The sequence below is a fragment of the Diadema antillarum genome, unplaced genomic scaffold, assembly GCF_040938485.1.
Source record: "Diadema antillarum isolate AM-2024a unplaced genomic scaffold, OU_Dant_1.0 scf00000035, whole genome shotgun sequence".
NCBI classification, from domain to species: Eukaryota; Metazoa; Echinodermata; class Echinoidea; order Diadematoida; family Diadematidae; genus Diadema; species Diadema antillarum.
In genome coordinates this window covers 4,678,130-4,701,119 of record NW_027270924.1, presented here as the reverse complement: position 1 = coordinate 4,701,119, position 22,990 = coordinate 4,678,130, and the positions used below count along the sequence as shown (strand labels likewise).

The following is a 22,990-nucleotide window of genomic DNA, read 5'->3' as shown; positions in this document are numbered from 1 at the left end:
TGACTGAAACATCCAAAAACAAAGTAAAACTAAGCGATCGTAATGAAATGTGGGTCCCACACTTAATTACAATCGCTCTGTTTTGGATATCTCAGCTATTTCAAAACCAAATTTCATCAAATAAATGTTGAATTTATCATGGAATTACATGCTCCTTCATATTTCATGAGAGGTTTCTCATTATCTAACAAAAAAAGTAAAAAATGTTATAAACCTGAAGTTATGTCTCAACCAAAACTATACGATCCCTTTAACGGTTTAAGACTGGTGTGTAATTCGTCACTGTAATTTCGATTCCAAATTCTTTTCTTTGCTGGAAAATATAGAAAAGTAAAACAACAACTTACAATAAACAGTTTAAATAATGAAAAGAGACAAGTGTTAAAAAGATGTGATTTTCAATCTTCAAGAAATGTCTTTACTGTTTGAAATACGTTTACAATGACAATTCTATACTACTGCATTGAGGCTAAATAATAATCATGCAATCCTTACATCGCCCACTTCTTAAGTGATCATACTTTGATCCAATGCTTTCATTACAGAGCAAAGAAATGTCCTGTCTAAAACCAGGAAAAAAATGTGGAGGTTTTAACTGTCGTTATTCCAATGAATAAACGTCTCTCCTTACTGTATATAGTTGTCCTTCATTACCGAGGCCTGATTAAAAGGAAAACGTCAGAAAATGTTAAACAAAAAAAAAAAAAAAAAATACATGGAAGATCTCACGTACATAATTTTTTTTTCTCTCCACATCCAGTCGACATCACTTACGTATTCACACAAAAAAAAGAAAAAAAATGTGAGAAATATTTTGTTTTTCTGTTCATTATCTTGACAACCTTTCTGCTTTTAGATCTCGCATGCTGATGTGGAAGTATCATTTTCTTTTCGTGCAATTTGCTGAGGTGGAGTTGAGACTACAGTAATATGAAGGAAAAAATAAATATTTAAATAAATGTGAATTTCGATTGAAATGAGGATCTAAGAGTCTATGAACTGGCACTCCTCTACTGTCACATCCGTCAGTGGGCTGACTGTCTTTGTCGAAAGAAATGCAACCGTGAATATTCGACCACGATTCCAGTTTATATTCTCTGTCTATAGGAAAAGTAAACAAAGAAAGGACAGAAACAATATGACTATATATTAGATCATTAGACAGATACATTTGAAAATAGGAAAATATCTTTATCTTTTCTAGTGTTTAAATATACAGTTAAAACCTCAGGAGGTTATAGGTTTTTATGTTTATTTGTAATAATATTTCGAACGAAAGTCGCATTGAAATATACAACTCATTTCTTCATGGTTATTTTAGCGAGAAATATAGTGTTGTTATTCTACATCATGATAGAAACCGGTTACGTAGTTTAAGGTTGACACGAATTTCTCTTATTCACCAGTCGAGCCACTATGAGCCAGTATCAAATAAAGATGTTAAATTGTAAAAACATGTCGTCTCTAGATTTCTTTTGCGATTACTTCGATGCATCTAATGATTGGCAATGAAGGACATTTAAACAAGACTAAATACTAAAATTAGTCGAAGAAAACGGAGATGCCAACGATGAATAAGAATGAAAAGAGAAGCAGAAGAAGAATTGGAATAAGAAGATGGAGACAAAGAGGTTAAAGGTTAACATAGTTTGCAAAAAAAAAAAAAAAAAAAAAACTTGAAGAGGAAGTAAAAAAAAAGGGGGAGTGCCGGTATAAACAAAAAGAAATTAATGCGAGGAAAAGATGATGCACATTGTCGTAGAAAAGGAAGAAGAAGAGAGATATACCTCTTCAGAAGATTATGATTTTTCTTCTTTTCATCACCACGATGGCATAGGTCATCATCGACATGAAGAATGCCGTGACGAGCAGGACGTACGTAGTCGACGACCTTTGGAGAACACCTGGACCAGAACCTGGATGGCAAGATCAAAATCATGACCGTAGTATTATGACAGAACACAATGAAGGGACTTTCGATAGCAAACGACCATAGATCATAATTCCACACACGTCTATTTATCATGTGATTTATCTCGGTCATGTATTGTTATAATGAAGCATAATGTTATTATAATTATATTCAATATGATAAGGGTGAGAAAATGAAGGTGAAATCTTCGAAGAAAAAAATAATACATTTGTTTCGGTTACATTGTTTGGGTAGGCCCTACTAACAAGGTACTTACAGCTTATACAAATAAAGAAAAATGTATTTTTACAATGATAATTAAAATCTAGCATGCAGGGATGATGGTTATTATTAAAGCTCCCCTCTAGCCTGGGATACCGTGGAGTGAGTAGGGTGACCCGGCTCGGATCATGGGAATCCTTGTAACAAATAATGTGTACAACTTCATCCCGTATATCCGTGTACAGCAGATTTCATCACGCACCATCATGCACATATTCACTAACCGATGGTATTTGTGATTTTTTTTTTTTTTTTTTTATGTACCCCAGTGGACAGCACACCGACTAGGGCCACCCATTTATTCCAACGCAACTCTTTCATAGTTATACAAGAGTGAAGCTTTCATCCATACTACAGAGTATTCCACATAACCCTTTTTTTCCGCTTGCCGTTTTACCATGTTTACAGTCCAGAGTGGAATAAAAATGAGTCCAGTATTTATATGATAAGTAGATTAACCTCTCTTTGAGCCGAAAGTCGAACAATGCCCAAGACTAGTAGAGGTCCAACCAATCCCGTTCGTCCCCGAACACGTGACATTGATGCACCTGTTGTGTGGGCGTGGTCTAAAGAGAGCCGAGGCGCTGCTGGACGAGGAGAGAGTGGTGTTGTCGACTCCGATGGTGTATGTGTGAAGGTGTAGGGAGGACTGGTCCTCGGGACTAATATGACACGTGATAACGAGAATGACCTGGCTTCCTTCCCCATTGATCTCCTGGATCTCGATAGAGAGGATGTTTCTCGCTGGGGGCGCCTGGCCTTAGCATACAAAAATTAAATAATGTGTTTTGTTGTTTGTTTGTTTGTTTGTTTATTTATTTGTTTTTTTTTATTCATGATTAATTGCGGTACGTGACATATTTAGAAATACAAATATTGGGAACTGGTGCAAGGCATGTAAAGAGAAAGCCCGCCCTATCATAACTTCAAACAATTGTGAATTCAAGCAACCTTCCAGTACTAAAGGAAAAAAAAAAATAACTCTCTTGCATTATCGCTATTAGGTCAATTGTCATTAAAACTATTTGATCGAAAGGTTTAGGGTAAAAACAAAATAATGATGTAAAAAAAAATAAATATATCCATAGTGCCACGACTTTTTAAATTGTATTTTGTATTGTTTACAACATGACTAATGTGTATACTTAATTCACTTGGAAGAATCAACGATAAAGGTGTTGCCCTTATCATTATCAATAGAATAATTAGAACTGTTGTATGTAGATGATTGAGATGGATCAATCTTAAAAAAAAAAAACACCTTTCTGTCTAGTAAATATAACAATACGTCAGAGAGAAAGTGGTTACTAGTATCATGTAGATTTGGTGAGAGAATGTGTGTATGAACTCAAATGGACCTTTCTTTGCAGTGGTCTCAAGAAATTTTGCATAACATAATAATATTATGGAAAGTTTTATCGTCTTACCGTCGCTTCTTGGACAGTAAGTCTTTGAAGCGTTCGTCATTCCGATGTCGTTGACACCGGTGCAGGAGATTTCAAAGCATTCACTCGGAATTGACTCAAGGATCAAGGAAGGGGAGCTTGAAGATGATTCGATGACGTCATTCACTGCAATCTCGTAATTTTCTATTGGTGGAAATGGCTGGTCACGTGGGTGGACGTGACACGTGATCCTGAGGCCATCAGTTTCTTGTCCGTCCTCGTCAACAATCTTGATCAAGATGATATTGTCTGCTGGAGCATCTGCCACGTGACAAGGATAAAATGTAGACAGATTATAACTCATTCTCATATTCACAATTTATCCAGAAACATCGACAAAATATATGACATGTTAAAACAAAAAAGCAGGACTTACTTTAACATAATTTTCTTTCGGGGTATATCATGAAGTCGTCACAATAGTCATCATGACGTAACAGGCAACTGTTCATCTTCAAACGAATGAGAGTAAAACATGCTTATCAGGCATAAGAGTGACACATATTCCAAAGTTTTCTTATCAGATAACGAGCAGTCAGTGTTATTTTGGTGTACTGAGGGTGCCATGTGTGTCTTCATACTAATTCCCAGCAATCTTATTTCTCACACAATTTTTGTTTGCGTTTATCATAAGAAATATATGTGGATATTTCTCTTCTATTTCTTTAATAGTAGAAGGATCAAGGTTACTCTCACTAAGAGCATTTCTTATCTTCTCATGAATTTTAGGTGGTGACGTCATCATCTCGTGTCTGCATCTGAACCAGAATAGCTTTCAACATTACTCGGATACGACCGTACACAGGAGCATAACATCCTTTTGACTTGCATGCAGGTCCCGATAGATCAGATAATGAACTAAAGCTGTACTTACGTTGAACATCCAAGGTTCGGGACCGTTCACTGCCGATGAGACGACACTGAAGTACGCCCCCATTGTCAGATGTGGTCGGAGTGAACGTCAGCTCGCTACTAACGTTGTAATATGTAAAACGATTGATACGGTAGTCAAGACCAGAAGTAACAGACTCGTTGACTGCATTATCGCTTCCTTGACACGAGAAACAAAGAAAAATAAAAACCAACGAACTGGAATGAGTCTGAATATTAAACATCAGAAGATTTATCTTTGACATATTATTGTACATTAATCATTGGAAGTTTTGGCCTTGCTTATTTCTCAGAGCTTTCGATTATATTCAATTCAATAGTTTCTCGATTTCCATTAAAATAATAAAAAAAGATTCAAAGCGGCACACATTTACAGATTAACTTTCATTCATCTGACAAGGATTGTACCTTGAACAAAAGTATATGCACCAACGATATCATAAAGAAGAACATGATAAACAATGCAAACTTTGTCATGCACGGTAACAAAAAGAGAAGAAGAATTAAGAAAGTCTTCCATTATAAGAACGAGTGATAAAGATGACTTCATACATGACGTAAAATTGATCTGAACCAAATATTTCTCAATCCTGTCTTAGGACGGTTGTCAATGGAAATAGCTTCAGGCCTGAATAGCAGGACGGAAGTAGACCTACTAGTAATGAATGGCACGTGTGCGTGTGACAGCAATGGATTCAAGAAGTTATATGATAAACATCCATGTTCCCTGGATGATTTAGTTTGTGGTTTTACAAATTCTTGTAGTGCTAAACTATACTTCCAGAAACAATGACAGATGTTTTAAACGAAACAACTTGATCTTCTACATGGTAGACGCCATGGCTGAAGCTTTCTTCAACTTAACCTCAATAGGCGTAGACAATACATACATGTAGTGGTTCACTTCATCACGCAATAAAAATGTATCAATGCGCCATGCCAGAACCAAGCGCACTCATAAACAATGGGTTATTATATTGTAGAACAAAAGATGTTATAGTTACCTCCTTATAGGTGTGTCTTCGACAAATTATAATAATTTGAAAATAAAAAAAAGAGATATTGCTGTCAAGTGTGTCTTCAAGTCTCTAAAGACAAACATTATTTTCTTATGACTGCAGAACTGTCGAGATTTGCTCTAAAATGTATTCAAAGTAAGAAATAGGGGGAAATAGTATCTCAAATCGACTTGTAACAAAAGTGTTGGTTGAAACAACAACAAAAAATCTGGTGCTAGTGTACTAGTATTATAATCTACCTACACATTTGTCACCTTTATATGCTCAATGAATATAAGGCCTAAAAAAGAAGAAGGTAGGTTTCTCATCCCAGCGCCCATCAGATTTTGCCATTCTGGTGTGTTGTTATTGTTATTGTTGTTGTTGTTTAGTGTTCTCCATTTTTTTTCACAACACAAATGAAAACATTAGAGTTGTCACGGCATTTTTTTCTTCGATATTTACTTTTCTTAGTCTCAAATAAAAAAGGGAAAAAATCGGAAATTCCCATATGTTTCGCAACGTATGATCACTTTGCATTGTCATAACAGTAGCTGTTTAGAAAGCATCAACAATTACGTTGTGAATGGACAAGTTGTTCCACAAACTCGTATTTAGAGCCAGGCTGGCTTGGTTTTAAAATGTTATGTACTGGGGATGGTATTCTGAAAACCTTCCTGGGAAGATTTGTTCTACCTATGTCAAGATTTTTTTTTCTTAAGTGATATTCTGAAAGCCTTTCTTTCTTTACTTTCTTTAACTAAGCAGGAAGAAACATAGAATATTCAAATAAGGATGAATTCTAAAGATATGCACTTTTCTGACTTTAAGAAGAAATTGGTTCATTGTATTCTAGAACGCACTTCAAAAATAATTTAAGGAAGACTAATAAGGAGAGCCTTAAACCTGTACTAAGTAGGAGCCTACGTTATCATGATAATCAATGTTATTTCTAAGATATAGCAAGATATACAAAGAATCATGTCAGCGGCTATAGCAAACAGAAGGATGCAACATTACAGAGGAAAGATTACCAATGTTTCCCCCATAAAGAATTGCCGCTTTCATAATAAAGACTTTCAAAGGCTGTGTGAGTATGAAAAGATTATGCATTTCGTAGTGGGCGCCATTTCATACAAACACGTAATATGCGAGGCAGAGAATTCTCTCTGGTATGAATTATAACATTGTGAGTAATTACTTCTGTTACTCTAAGTAATGGAGACTGCAAGTTGGGTGTTTGCTTTCCTATACAAATTGATGTGAGTGCATAAAATTCTCTGAAAGAATCCATGAACGTTCAGTCAGTACTCGCTGTACTGTAAGCCTACATACGGAAAGCGAACAGGCGTAATGACGTATGTATGTACTAGGCATGTTGGAAGCGTTTGCCGCCGCGCTGCCCTCGGGCGCCGGCCCGCTGGTCGATCGTGTAGCTAGCTGGATGTATCCAGCCGGTCAGCCCTGCCACATACCGTCAACGTAGCCTAACACACGTGTGCTGTATACACTGACTAGAACTAACCCTTGTTGTTTGTTTGTTTACTTTTGTACAAAACAAACAAACAAACAAAAAGTCAGCCATTTTCTTTGAATGCTTCTTTCCTTCTAAGAAGTTCATGTTTTAGGACTGTGTAGTATCATGGGTATTCCAGTTAGATTAAAACACGAATTGTTATTAACCTGCTGTCACTTGAATTTCATAATAATGTCACTGCACTGGTTACTTTTTTTTCAAAAGCGACGACTAGTAATGTTGATTTTGATATCAGAAACTGCAGTGGGCTGGGATAAGGATGTCTCAATTTACAGTAAGAATTTCTTGGGATCACGTGTCAGACCCGGGTGTTAGATTTGAATGGTCTTATCTTTTTTAAGCACTTCATAACTTTGTGCCTTAGGATTCTGGAAAATATTTAGAAAGAAATTTAGGAAGATTTTCAGAATACCACCCCAGGACTCGTGCCCGACATTGGGCCGGGCGATCATTCATGTGGTTGTATAGTAAGTAGGACAAGTTGTAGTTTCGTGTCGCCTCATATTTATTATGATAATATTATTCACACATCTACAAACTCGCCCTAAATGTTTTATAATCTAAACCACATCTGAAATTGTAAAAGCCTTGGAGAAGTTCAATTTTTCGGATACACTTTTACCCATTCTAAAATAACTCGATGGTTTGAATTGAAGCTCTGCGCTAGCTGCACTCCAACAGTTGGCCGCAGTGCGGTAGTGTACACGTACACGGCAGCGAAGTACAGTCATTTTTAAATGAGTCTAAAAGTGACAAAATTAACAGCAAATATCCAACTTTTACCAGACTTTGTATTCTCAGATGTAGGGACTTTCGTTTGTAAAATATTTAGGGAGAGTTTGTGCATGTTTGAAATTTGCGTGGCGATGCAGAACTACACTACACAAGCACTGTGCCTCCCGCTAGATTGTGCATTGATTTTGACGTACATACAACACTGTATGAATTGGCTAAAGATAAAGAGAGAGAGAGAGAGAGAGAGGGAGAGAGAGGGAGAGAGATAAAGAGAGAAACAAAACTCGAACGAGAAACTACCTTCATTCAATTTTAAACCCTTTTCTTTAAGTATTTCATCTTAGATTTTTATTATATCATTTTTATTTCTGTAACTTGGCCTGAGTTACTCAGTACATTATGAAATACGTGAATAAATGAATCAAACTTACGGTCTCCTTCACACCTCACTCCGGCGTCTTCACTGTGAGTACAGTATGAGCCATACTCACATCCCCATGGCCAACGAAGACAATAAACCAGAGAGTTTTCCGTTCCATCACAGGAAGCCCGTCAACCCAGATTGGTCCAGATCCCTGCCCAAAGTGCGATGACCTATAAACAGCTGAGGCCGATGAGTAGCCGAGATCTCTGCACACCACGTGCGCGTCTCTCATATCCCATTGAATGTCACACACCGTGCCCCACTGCCCGTTACACGATATCTCAACTCGGCCTTCATTTGGGGTTGATCCACCAACCAGCCTCACTGTAATAAACATGAGATAAAAAGATAAATACATAGATAAATGGTAATATGAAAATCACATAAATGACATGCAAAGGTTGAATTGCTTATGAGTTAGATAAGACATATTACAGTGTGGTTTGATACACATGGTAAAATATGCACACAACACTCAAGACTTCAGACACACAGCCGTACATTTCCTTACAGGCTTGTGTGATCATTCATGTGTGAAAAAAATTCATATTCAAACATAATAATCTGAGTATTGGTGTTGTGAGCGTGTCGTAGGTCTTTAGGTCGATGTTTATAGTAGTGACATCTCACCAGATCAGGACACAGGAACGACATCAGAAAAAAACAAACAAACAAACAAACAAATAAACAAAGCACAAACATTTCTGAGGACTGAGACAACTAGAAAGTAAACGACACCTCTGACACGAACAATGAGAGAGGTCCTTTCTTAACAGTACAACCAACACGTCAAATTCCCAAGTTGTAAACTTCCAACATTCTGACACCGCCCTGAAACGGGTAAAACAAAATACATTTAGATTAAAACAACAAACAGAAATGATGTCGAATTGTTTCTCGTCCGTACAAAACAAATGTTACACACTAACACAAACCTAATGATTGTGAGAACTTTAAACAGGCGTAACGGCTACCGTATACATATAGTCATTAGGCCTAGGTCCTACATTTTTTTTTCCTGTAACTGTTGCGCATATTATTATTACATGTATTATTAAACATGAAGTACGGTATCCATCGTATAAAGTTAATGTGTAAATTAACATTAGTCAAATCAGTTTCTTTGTTGCAAACAACATAACAACCTACCTACCTTTGTTTTATTTTGTATCGTTTCATACCAAATTCGAAAAGAATGTGTTCCTCAAAATGCTTTTTGTAAATTTTCAATTTTTACTCCGCACACAAACTGGAACTGTGAACGTAATAATTTACGTAGACCCACCCTAGTCGAGTTTATCTAATTTGAGCAGTTCTCTAGCCTATAATATTGCAACTCCTTTGCAATAACCGTAGGCCTACTCGATTGATCTTTAGTAGGCCTACTTTACATTCCTCCTGACGAGATCTCGATGGATTTCATGTCTATACCCTCATGATCACTACAGAATTTCAGTCAAACCTCTTATGGTTTATAATCTCACGTTCACAAAACCATCTCCAAACCTGCCATCAACTTTGGTCTACTAACTTAGGCCTATTACATACATTATTCCACCGGTTTTCTTTCGCCCATTCCCATTACTGAAGTACATTGCATTCTCCAAGCGTCCGATCCTTTCGCCAACATTCACTACGCGCGCAAAACTATGCTGTTTGCACACACTACGCGTGATTGCCCATACCATACCACATACAGTAGTCTAAAACATGCAAACCCAATAAATAGCAGCTACCGTTTCAATAGAACTAAATCATATCCCGAGAATTTTCATTGCTTAGCAGTATAGCCCTCGAAGATCATTCAATTTCCATGCACGTGTCCATAAATAATAGCTTCAGATGTTACTTTAAATTTTGCTTCACTCACCATTTAGCCAAAGCAAGCAGAACGGCGTCCAAGTATTGCAATTACTGATCAAAAAAATTTGTGCTAGGATTATAATAAATCACGGATGCGATCATTGAAATGGGTGAGCCCTCTACAGTTGAACATTGTAAATACAATGACTGACCCTCCCCATCGTCCCAAGTGTAGGCCGACCATCCTCCTTTTTTTTTTTTTTTTTTCAGGTCTTGTCCCCTATTAGGCCTATGGCATCAGAGTACAAGCACATGGTAACAGCTCTACAACAACTCTGCTGGAAAGTTTAATTTTTCATGACACTATTTTTGTAGGTTTTTTTTTTTTGCATTCAGTGTGAAATGCTTTTTGAATTCACTGCTATATAACTTTAGCAGACACTAAGCACGCTATGTGTAGGCCTTGTGAGTTCCAATACTGGGGCATAAAGGGATATTATTGTCATTAACCCACTTTTCCTTTAATTCAAAGTTATGATAAAAATATCCCTGTTTTGCTTATTATTGTCTTTAATTTCAGACGTTTTAATTGTAATTTTCTCTGATGACCATGATGGATAAAATACGTTTTGCTATTGAACTCTTCATGTGTATAACTCTCTCTCACAGAGAGAGAGAGAGAGAGAGTAAGAGAAGAGAACCTTACATAGCTGTATCATTATCGTAAAAAAAAAGGAAGAAGAAGAATATATGAAGAGTTCTGATTCAAAAGGTAGGCCTACTACATCAATAATTTCAATTTCTGAGAAAAAAACGTGTTTTTTGATAATCATAATTTATTTAGCAAGCTCAGAAAGGAATGATATTTTCCCCTTCTATACTGCTAAATGATATAACACTAAAACCACTCTCTATAAGAATATGCAGGTCCATGCATTTGTTTTTCAATGAATTAATTTTTTTTTAAATATTTTTGTGTATTATTGTATACCTTTTAAACCGAAACTGGATGTAGTACCTTTTGAAACCGAAATTTTACATACCAGAGATACATTAAATGTGATGTTATGACATGTTTCGCGGATCTATTTTTTTTTCCAGCAATGGTGTTGACCGGGATGGGATACGAGGTCAAGGGAGGCTAGGTATATATTGACAATGCCCTGCCCTATTTAGCAGCAAGAATAACAAACCAATGTACACAGCTAATGCCCCACTCTCCCTTGCTGACCAATATTTTGGAATGAATGATTGTCATTGGTCATAAGCATTCAATAAATTTTCACATGCTTCAACTAATGTTCCGGATCCATCGAGCAGGGTGGGGGGAGGGGGATGCATTATGCGTAAACGGTGATAGATGGGGAGGGATCACAATCTCACCAGGTTATTTCTCTCTTCTCTTTACTCCTTTTGTTTTTCTCTCACGAGCTTTATGTAATGAATTCTTTTCTTTTTTTCTTCTTTGTATTATTTTTGGCTATTTTTCTATTGTAAATTGTTCTTCACGTGTCTCTTTTTTTCCCCATTTTTTAAAATGGAAATTCGAAGAGAAAAGATGGAAAAGCAGCAGCTGAATGTGCTGTATTTTCTCAACGCTGTACTTAATTATTGAAATCCATCACATGGTTTTCATCTGGCATGTTCTTTCTCAGGTAAGATAAATCTGATAATCTAAAAGCTAATAAAATCAAGGGGTGCTGTTCGTTATTCCGAAGGTTCGCTGTTCCGAAGGTTCGTTATTCCGAAGGGTCGTTAATCCGAAACATGCAAATTCCCTATACCTACAGAGGTTCGTTAATCCGAAAGTGAAAAAGGGTTCGTTAATCCGAAAATTTATGGCGTTATTCCGAAGGTTCTTTATTCCGAAGATTGGTTAATCCGAAAATGAAATTCGGAACAATGAACCTTCGGAATAACGAATCTTAGGAATAAAGAGCCTTCGGAATAAGGAACCTTCGGAATAACGAACTGTAACCAAAATCAAGACCGTCAATGAGTATGATGACCACTTCTTAGATACTGGAAAAAAAAAACAGATGAATGCAGCAAAGTAATTTTGCAGCAAAACAATGGAGAAATATTGTACAAATAAATATAGTGGTGGTTTTAATGATGTGAGTATACCAGCGGGCTTCAAGTCGAAGAGAGAGTGGAAATCTTCAGTGACAAAATTAGGAGAGATTCCGAAATTCAAAGTGTGCTTTATGTCGTATACATTTTGGTTGACCCCTGATACTACTTTAGTATGTGTGCGTGGTTGAAGGTGTGATGGTGTGTGTGTGTGTGCGTGTGTGTATTTGTTTGAGTGTACATTAGTTGTGCATGGGTGAATTAGTATTCATCATGAGCTCCCTCGTGGAAACGATATGAGCTCTCTCGTGGAGACATTGTATATTTAATATTCTTGATTAATATCTCTAATTTTTATAATGTTTCTCAAGTAAGTATCGCCCCGGGCATTTTTGTATAAAGTCCCCATTTTTTTTTCTCTCTCTCTTCTTTCTTTCTTTAAAACAACAACAACAATAACAACAACAACATACACACACACACATACACACACACACACACACACTCACATTATAAGTTCATCGCTTGCCTAGTTACTCTTTGTCCAACTTTGATAATATCCCACTGTCTTCTACCAGTGGGTGGCCAAATTCACCCGTTTTCATTCACCCAATATTTATTGATTCAGTTCACACATTTTTAAAATTATTTAATAATAACACAAATATGAGACTTGTAGGAATAAGAAGTATCAACACATCATGTGGCCTAGCACATCTGTAGTCATTGGGTGCGAGACATGAGTGTCCCATTCTCAATTTCAGAAAAGTTATACGAAAAAACAATCAAAAAATTTTGTTCCACTTCACCCCGCTCTCCCTTTAGAGTGACATTACATTGACAGGTTCACTTGCAAACTAGGGCCTCACAGGCCCGTATATGCATAGGGTTTTAATTGGAGGTTTCAGAATTTCAGTTCAAGTTTATGTTTAACATTGGGGCGCAAGAAATATCTCTGGTACCACTTCCGGGTTTAATTACCTGACAAACAAACAAACAAACAAACAAACAAACAAACAAAAAGGCTTATATATTTTCTGGTACCACTGCAATCACCTCACACAGAATGATAATTTCTTGTTTATTAGTTTTTTTTATTATAAAGGGAACACACTTTGTCTTTTTTCTTTTCTTTTTTTTTTGCTGGTTGCAAACGGGAGGGGGGCGCCCTGAACCCCCTCCCCTATCGTTACGGGCCTTGGGTGTACAACATTCTGTACCATACCAAAGTGTATGATCTTAGGCTGTATTCCCATGTTATACGGACAGATGAAATAAAACAAGCCAACAGCTGATGAGTCAAAAGTCTCAAAGGCGTTCTTTTCATAAAGGTTGTTAGGGTAATATCCATGGAGATTATCCTACAGAAGTTTTCCAGTTGTGATTATGATTGGGAGAATAAGGGTTGGGAACAAGAATATTAGAAAAAATTGTCTGAATTTTAAAGCGTCGTCCAAATTGATGATAACAATAATCTACCTTTAGTCTCAAGCATTACACCAAAGTCCCTTATTCCTTCTTTTTAAAAATCCCTCGTCTATTATAATTATGCAAGCAAATTGTAGGTTGATAGGGTAGAAGGCAAACATTCTATTATTGCTGCTATCAGGGGAAATAACTTTTTTTTTTATAAGTATAATATGTGGGGGCACTGTGGCATAGTGGACAAGACTCTCGACTCCCGATGGGAGGACCCGAGTTCGATTCCCGCCCAGTGCTTCCGTCCTTGGACAAGATGTTTTTACCCACAATGTTCCTCTCTACCCAGGTGTGATAGGGGTACCTGGCAACGCTAAGGTAATGATAATGGCAGGGCCCTCTGGTAGAGCAGTGACACCACTGAAGAGGTTACCCTGTATAAGTAAGACATTATTATTATTACTATTATTGTTATTATTATCAGTATTATTATTATTATTATTATTATTATTATTATTATCATCATTGCTATTATTATTATTATTATTATTATTATTATTATTATTATTATCATCATTATTATTATCATTATTATTATCATTATCATTATTAAGTGTCACCTCCTTACGGAGTAGAGAAAAAAAAATCCATAAACAAATAAAAGCAAAGTACTGTAAAACAACACAGACAAGACCGGGGCAGGGAAGTCAAAGTAATCGGAACTGAATACAGCTAGTGTATCAATATTTTTGAGAGTTCAAATTCAGACGTGTGCATTATAGGTCTATGTGTCGACTCCCATATCGTATACTAGATAGCCTTACTTTCGGTCGTACAGGAGTACTACTTGTCTCGTGTGGATATATCGCGCGCACTTGGTGTCTGGTACAATGTGTTGTCTTGTAGGCCTACGCATTATGTATTTTGGATCGTATTCAACTTTTCAAGTCTCATGTACTCACCCGTATATCCGGGACATGTGTTTCCGCATTTGTCGGGGCAGTTTGAAAAACCAGAGTGGACTTTATGTTACGCAGTGCATTCGTCTCACGGCACCCACTGCCCCTAGGTGTAAAGAATTAGTAATGGACAGAAAATAACACATCCTCAGGAGTTATTACAACCCGGGTAAGATCGATAAGGGATCAAACTCTGTACCTTTTCTGTATCTTTGAGAAATGTATACCTTAACTGGTGTTAAAATCTGACTCTTCTCGATTTTCATCAAAGTTGGTAAAAGTTGACATCCGACTTCAATTGCCCCATTGCTTTCCGTTTCGCAATCTGTCTGTTAATGTCTGTTAAATGTCTTTATCACCCAGCATATCTTGGTGTTTGTAAACCTTACGGTCTTTGAACTTGATGAAAAGCATTGCATATTACGTTGCTCGATAGATGTTGCATGGTTTTCGTCTTGCTTTTTAAAGTATTTTTGTCTGTGCCGATTTTTTTAACCTATCGAGAGTACGCGTTTGCACAGTGACAATAATTTCAATTATAACCCTTATAACCATGTGGCAGAAAACGTTAGTCTTTTTACACGAGTGATTTCCATTTTTTGAACCATTTTGTCAGTCTTTCAAGGTAGAGTACAAACTTCTAAACTCATACACATTCAGAATTCATCTATCACAGGTTAATTAGTATTTCAATTTGATTTGGCTATTTTTAGCGGTCAGTCTACTGTAGTCAGAAAAGGTGCACCAATAATCGCTTCGGCTGATTTCGCTGGTAGTGGTGAAGCCGTCTGCGATTTGGACGCCGTTCAAATACCAGGTCAGAGCAGCCGAGCCGTGGATGTCAGTTCCTGAGCACACTGCTGTGACTTCAAGGCCAGCCCGAAGAGGCGAGGGTACCTCGAGGTTCATTGTCATTGCAACTGAAAGAACAATAACAGAAAACAAGGGGATCTTTCTGAGCCATGAATAAATGGACACACATAACACACCCACACGCACAGTCATGAATACACATACGAAAAATAAATCTATATGCATATATATATGTATATATATATATATATATATATATATATATGGATGTGTGTGTGTGTGTGAGTGTGCATTTAATGATAGATTATAAATATTATGGAATAAATTCCAGCGTAATTAAGTCAATTCATGTCATCACAACTTTCCCAGATTATGAGTTGTACTATGAATAGTGACTCTCAATCTTGCAAGATTTTACATTTCCTTTGCATCACGACTTCCGCCAATCTCTTCGCTGCTTCACACGTTGTAGCTATCTATGAGGATTTATTTCATAATATACGGAAATTGAATGGTGTCATAATGTAAAATAATAACTAGATTAAATCAGTGGTATTCCTTACCGCTGTAGTGAATATATATGAGAAGAATCACGACATGCACCAACACTCGGCTGTCAGTCATTTTGATGAGATTCCTGGATAACATGAGAATCCTTCTGGATGGAGTAGAGATGGCAATATTTAATAAAATCATGAGCTTATCATATCACGATATAGACAATGCATTAACAAATAGATACCTACATAGAAAATCAGTAAAAACTAGCAGCAAAGCAAGTCATTAATCGGCACACACATCCTAATTTCATTCGCCTTCAGTATTTTCACTCAGAAAAGAAGAGTGAGTATCCAGTATTTTATACGTAAGGAAAATTAGTGGTTAGAGAAAATGAAAGTCAACACTCAGAGTAGTTCATATACTTGCTGCTGTCTATAATACTCACAGATATCAATATGTGGAAATCATCAGAAGAAATTTCTTTCCCGATTTCCGGAGACACTTGGGTATGTCCTATGGTTTAAAGTTGGTTTCAATCCTGGTTCGTCATCCGGCCTTAAATTTCCTTGTTTTTATTGAGTCACGGGTGGTTAGATGTATGTTAGAGAGACAAATCGTACATCAAAATTCATCCGCGCAACGTAATGTCTCTCTTCCGTCTCATTTCCGTCTCACACAATTTTTTTTTTCAAGGCTCTTGATTACTTTATCTTAATGCATTTAAAGAGTTTAGTTTTTAATCTCTCCTTTAACTTGCAACTATACATTTGACTACTTTAGTTCTGGGTGTTAAGTTTCCACTAAACCCATAGAGTTCAAGACAACTTAACGCCCTTCTCATTCTCAACAGACGATATTATGTTAAATGTAAGCAACATATAATTTGCAGAGATAATTGACATTCATTTCAATATCTACCCTATACTTGTTAACAATCCCTTTCATCAAATTAGTCTTGATAGAGCTTACTAAATTCATTTTGCATTCTGCTCAAATTGCATTATTTTGTCGTTTGTAGCTTTGAGCTCGCAGTTTTGAAAATCAAATTCAGCAATGTTGATTATCAGTTTGACATGTTTCCTGCGTGACATAATAATCGACAAAATGGTTGTTTATCTTACATAGCTAAAGGTGTTTAATGCTTATGATCTGAAGGTATGCTAAAACAGAATTTTCCTAATAAATGCTTAAAGATTAGAAAGGTGGAATAAAACATTACAAATCGGTCATGATTTCATTTCATTAATGAAATTAAATATATATATATATATATATATATATATATATATATATATAGATATATAATTATATATATATATATATATATATATATATATATATATATATACCGGGTGTCCCAAAAAAAGCGGAACGGTGGATTTTCAGTATCTTGCGGTCTAAAAGTTATATATCTTTTGACATCATTAGAAAGAGCATCTTCCGTAGAAGATGCCAAAATCATCAAATTTGGTTCAGTACTTTTTATTCTACGCCAATTTCTGAAAATGCAGTCATTGTCAAATTTCGCCGGATTTTTGCGACTTACAGTATGAGATAATAATTAAAGTGCACTACGCGATCCATACGGTGAATATTGTGTAAGCTCGGTGATCCGTGTCAACAAAAGATACAGCTTTCACATTGGGAAACCCGTGTGTGTGTGTCTGTGTGTGTGTGTGTGTGATACTTTGTGAATAGCAGATGCAAGGAATATGCGCTTTGAATTTCACAAGGAGTAATTATAGCAATACATTCACACATTATACGTGTATATGGATGTATACCTTCTTACATTGTATGTTTTTGAATTGAAAAACAAAACAAAACAAGAAACACTGCACACTTGCGGCCTCAATGATCATGTTTATAGAAATAAAAAGGATCTCGCATAGATGATTTAGCCTGGTCCGATATTGGTGGTTGGTATATGACAAGCATAAACTTACAATCACACGTCAGTCAGATTATGTATTTTTCTGTTTAGTTTCAGTTAAAAATAGTGGATGAAATATTTTGTTTTGGTTTGTTTGTTTTTGCTGTTGCTGATTTGTTTATTTATATATATATATATATATATATATATATATATATTAATATACATATATATGTATTTTTTTTTCGGGGGGGGGGGGGGGGGGGCTGTAATTCGCTGAAAGACCGAAATATGAATTATGGATGTGAACGATCCTGAAGTCTCTTTTTGATGAGATTATTATAAGGCATCAAACAGTATCGAAATAATTTGAAAGAAATCCCAGCATCAAAAACAACGTATCCTTTCATTAATCACTCCGAATCTTCCCCACAAGTTTTACATGTAATATCATATTGTTCATCATATATATCATCAATCTGCAAACTCAAAATACCAAGAAGAGGGAAATAATTATATGACATGTGAAGGACAAGCCGAAAACACGAACACTCTGGTGACACTGTGAGTAGGCATCAAAGGGCGTATTTACTCGGCGGCTTAATCACAATAGGCCTGCAAGGAAGTGGCAATATTAAAAGTGAATAAGAAAGAATAACTGAAGATTTTTTTTTTAGTGGATGATAAAATATAATTATGTTGCTACTGTAAAGTTACATTAGTATTTTCATGTTGTAGGCAACCTATAACACAAGCCAGGATGCTTTCAAGGCTGCCTGGCTCTCATTGTAAACGCCACTATTGCTATGTTTTTTGTGTGTATGTGTGTGTCTGTGTGTGTTCTATTTTGCCGAATAAATGGCCTACATTGGCCTCAAACTAATCAATCTAAATAAAAACCTTCATCTTATGTCTCAGTCGAGAACGACGGAATCCTCATAATGTACACATTATAGATGAATATTTATTTCTGAATTAATCAAAAAGTTGAATTGAGGCACTGCTTCCCAATACTGGTTTGTTGGCATTAGTAAAAACCTACACTAGTTACTGGATGTTCACCGTCATGCATTATATCGCTGTAGACAATCTCACTTTCCGTTGTTCTTGTTTTCACTGCCTGGCAATTTAACGGGTTTTGTTGACATTTTTTGTCATCCTACATGTCCTCAACGTGTATGATATCACTATACTTCCTCTACATGTCGTGATACTTTATGAATAGCAGACGCAAGTTATAGTAATATGAGCTTGAATTTCATTAGCAGTCATTGTAGCAGTATTCGCACGTTACTTTGTTACATAATTTATGTCAATGAAAGAAAAACAAAAAAGAACCACATGAAACGCTGCACAGCCCCATATAGCGGTTTTAGAAACACGTGTTAATGAAAATAAAAAAAAATGTATCCCGCAATTTGTTCTCAATCGATTCCTTCTATACCAATGAGTCGTATATTATGTGCACGAATTTCTCACACAATCACAGGGGCAGATAAATATAGTGCTTATGTATATGTGTGTGTGTCGGTGTGTGTGTGTGTGTGTGTGTGTGTGAGTGTGTGTGTATTGTATTGTATCTTTACGTGTTTGTTTGTATTCGTAAGCCTGCGTATGGATGTCTGTATTTGTGTGTCTGTGTATGCACGTGTGTATGTGTGTGTGTGTGTGTGTGTGTGTGTGTGTGTGTATGTGCTTGTGAGCTATAAAGTTCAAAGTTTGACAGTTTGATAGTTTATTTTATTCAACAACTAACGCATACTCTCGGGATCGGGGTCCAATGTAAAAATATAAAATCAGTTTGATAATACAGAGATGACTTCACAACATACATAACAATAATTAAGTAAATAAAAGTGAAAATATGATTGATGAAAAGACAAAAATGTACAGAAATTAACAATATAAACAGGATTATATGGTGGACAAAGTAAAGAAGAAATTATGATTAAGATTATGCTTATGATTATGACGAGAGAGAAAAAGAGAGAGAGAGAGAGAGAGACGGAGAGACAATAAAAATGGAAGTTAAGAGCGAAAAGTCAGAAAGACTCAAAACTGGTAACAAAGTACTTATACAAATCAACAATAAGATAAATATGAGTGACATAATAGTTAAAAAAAAACATTCAAAAGAAACGGAGAGTTTAAAAAAAACCGCAAAGACGTACGTGGAAATAATATTTATATTCATACGATAAGTGAACAAAGAATGAAGGGAATATGGAGACGAGAGAGAGAAGAAGAGAAATGGATGAGAGAGTGAGAAGACAAACAAGTTACACATGGATGTATGTGTGTATGTACGTGGGCCAATAGATTTGAACATTGAATGTATCGCCAGGAAATCACCATTGATTACCTATTGTATTTAGTTTATATTTTGTGTATGGGGAAGCGTTTAATCTCAAATTTCTGATTTTGCTTCAGTGTGTACATCTATTTGAATATTGTTCATATTCTCATTTGTACACTGACCCTCTCAGTACGTTGATACTGCTGATCATTTTTATATATCAATGAATGAATAGATAAATGAATAAGTATAATGAATAAAAAAATAAATTAATTAATCGCATTGCACCTTTCAATAAGCGATTTCTTATAAACAATCGTCGAATCTTGTTTGTATCATTCTAAAGCTATCTGATTATTCATTTATTTTAATCATTTATAACTAATAGATCCAAATAAAAAAACAAAAACAAACAGGCGGAATCGAGGTAGTGTGCCGTATACAGGTTTTGGGTATAGAGCACAAGTATTCTAAACACTATCTTGTTCAAAAATATTTTTTAGTATAAAGCTGTATCGAAAGAACATCTCACTTCTTGCTGGTCTTGTTTGTACTCTGCTCGGGCAAATTTCCGGGTGTTTTTTGTTGACGTTTGAAGTCTGACAAGTCAGCAGTGGATAAAATCACTGCACTTCCTCTTTTAACATTTCTGGGTGTTTTTTTTTATGAATTGAAAACACTAAGAATATGCAATAAGCATAGTGTGTTGTTACCTCTAGCCTTTGTAGACTAATTTAAACCCGGAATGTTTCTGCTGCAAGATGTTGCTAGCACGAGATACCACTGTTATCACTAACAGGCACACTGTTACAGTTAATAACACGTCCTGTTGAAATATCTTGACTTCAAGGAATGTCTCAGATTCGTTTACTTTCAGTGGTATCCCATCAGTGAACGTTCGCTTAGACTTATTGGACAGCAGGTTGACTTCCGTTTGCCTCCTCAGACACAATACTCATAAAGAACGAGTGGTTTATGACACGTCCTGTTGCGATATCTCGACTTGTCTGGAAACCTCAGATTCTTTTACTTTCATTATAATGTACTACCACTGGTATACTGCCTATACCAAAATTTCATGTTTTAAGTTGGGACAATTCATTCTTTTATACCTCTTTGAGTAGAAAAAAAATAATACTAACTAACCTCTTTGACATTGTTTTCAAGATAGGAAGCTGATATCATAATGCAGCGATTACATGAAGGAATAAGACAGCAAAGACTGTAACTGGCTTCAGAAACTTATGGAACTCGTCCGAGAAGTCAGACAAAAATAGAAGGAAATTAGAAAGCAAATTATAGATTCATCGGCGAAAGGAACATATAACAATAGTATTGTATTATAATAACTTGCATTAACCAAATGAGTACTTGATACAAAAACTTCTTCTGCAACATTGACTGATATCGGGAAATTTTACCAGTAGGATCCTATCTTAAATCTATTAGATTAAAATCCCAAATATACAACATTGCCGAGAAGAAAATCCACTTGGATGAAAATCATAACTGGCAAACTGTGTTTGAGCAAAGCAAAGAACATTTGCTATTCCTGCTTACTGGTGGAATTTGGTGCTATGATATTTAATCGTAAGCTAGTCAGTGACGACTACTTAAGGCAAGCTACGTTTCCTGTCCAGACATGATGATTACATTTACCGATGACTAATTTTGAATTTGTGACCAGCTATCAGTTTGCACTCTGTACGGTAGCATTGGTCGTGATACTGTATCCGGAGATCGTATCCTGTTGTCTTGTGTGTGACTATCATACAGTCGTGTGCATACTGTTCAGTGCATGTTATACATGTAGCTGGTTTAGAGCTCCGTCAAGAAGTTGTTGTTCACGAAGGGCAGCCTTCCAAGAGGGCGCTACAACCCTTTGAGCTTCATAAAGACCTTTTCTTTTTTCTTTCTTTCTTTCTTTCTTTTCCTTCTCGGCGTCGGACAATTCTTATTGAGACTCACATTACTCGGCTCTTCAGCGAGCTTTTGCAGATTGTATGACTCATTGTCTTTACAATTTGTCCTGATCGTTTCCTCCTGGTCGATGATTACCAACTCGAAATAAACTCTGCTCCTGTCCATCAAGATGACGAAGATATTCTGCATACTCCAAAGAAAATGGCGCCCCTTCCCGTCGTCGCCGAAAATGTTGAGCAAATAACAACACTGAAGGACTTCTCTCCCACACAATCACATCTTTCAACGAGTGGACAGGAAAATTTTCAGTTTGGCAAGGAGAAAAAATTACATTTCGTTAAGAAGCTTAATGCAGACACGTCTTCTCATACCTACATTCCTATTCTGTGAGTGCTTTTATTACTCAACCAATGTTAACCATGCACTGTCAAACCAGAATTTGAATTGGCTCAAGAATTCATCAAATTTGATATTGTCATCGCGGCAGTCAATCAAAATTTTATGTTTCATCTTTGTTGTAGTGTTGTTGTTTTTTTTATTTTTGAATCCTGTTTATATTCTTTCCATCTGCTGAATAAGTAAAAGCAGAAAGAAAAAAAAAATCTCGCAGCTAGCTGATACTCGTCTGTAACTTATTTCAACAATGTTTGCAATAGATTAGTTAGATTGACGAAAATTTAATGGAAAATGCGGGGTCAAATGAGTTAGGTAAACCTGGACCTACATCAAAACTGTTTAAAGGGGTACTCCAGACGATAATGTATTCATAATTTCACACCATGGAGTACATAAATTAACAGATCCATGTATATGTGGAGTTTATTGTGATACTTGAGCAGACAAATCAAAACTTTGAAAGACCAAAAGACAAATTACACTGAACAGTGATAATGAGATTGACATAGGAGCCTCACATATTTCAGAAATGTTGCAATGTAATACTTCATGCCCTTACAATATCACGTGCTTGACAAGTTCACCTGTGAGGCAATTTATCCACACGTTCTTCCTTTGTTCTGCTTCCATGAGCCCCAGCCTACCCATACATTCATGCCTTCTTGTAGTGAGGCTGCCAATCATCTCCTCATCCTTGTTCATTGTGATTT

At 36.1% G+C, this 22,990-nt stretch overlaps 1 protein-coding gene across 1 annotated transcript; it reads right to left on the bottom strand.

Annotated features, from left to right (window-relative positions):
* Positions 1–1,791: 1,791 nt before the first annotated feature.
* On the bottom strand, positions 1,792–22,982 carry LOC139744835 (uncharacterized). Its single transcript, XM_071655251.1, has 8 exons — positions 22,865–22,982; positions 15,224–15,398; positions 14,482–14,584; positions 8,232–8,286; positions 4,514–4,690; positions 3,622–3,900; positions 2,654–2,953; positions 1,792–1,916 (listed from the first exon to the last, which is right to left on the bottom strand). The coding sequence occupies exons 1-8, from the start codon at positions 22,980–22,982 to the stop codon at positions 1,792–1,794; spliced, it is 1,332 nt and encodes a 443-aa protein (XP_071511352.1).
* Between the last annotated feature and the right edge of the window lie 8 nt (positions 22,983–22,990).

Coding starts and splice junctions, on each gene's coding strand:
- LOC139744835 (XM_071655251.1), bottom strand. CDS start 22,982: ATGAACAAGGATGAGGAGATGATTGGCAGCCTCACTACAAGAAGGCAT. Junction 14,585..15,223: donor ATCAGCCGAAGCGATTATTG/GTGCACCTTTTC, acceptor CTTTACACCTAG/GGGCAGTGGGTGCCGTGAGA. Junction 3,901..4,513: donor CCGAACCTTGGATGTTCAAC/GTAAGTACAGCT, acceptor GTCACGTGGCAG/ATGCTCCAGCAGACAATATC.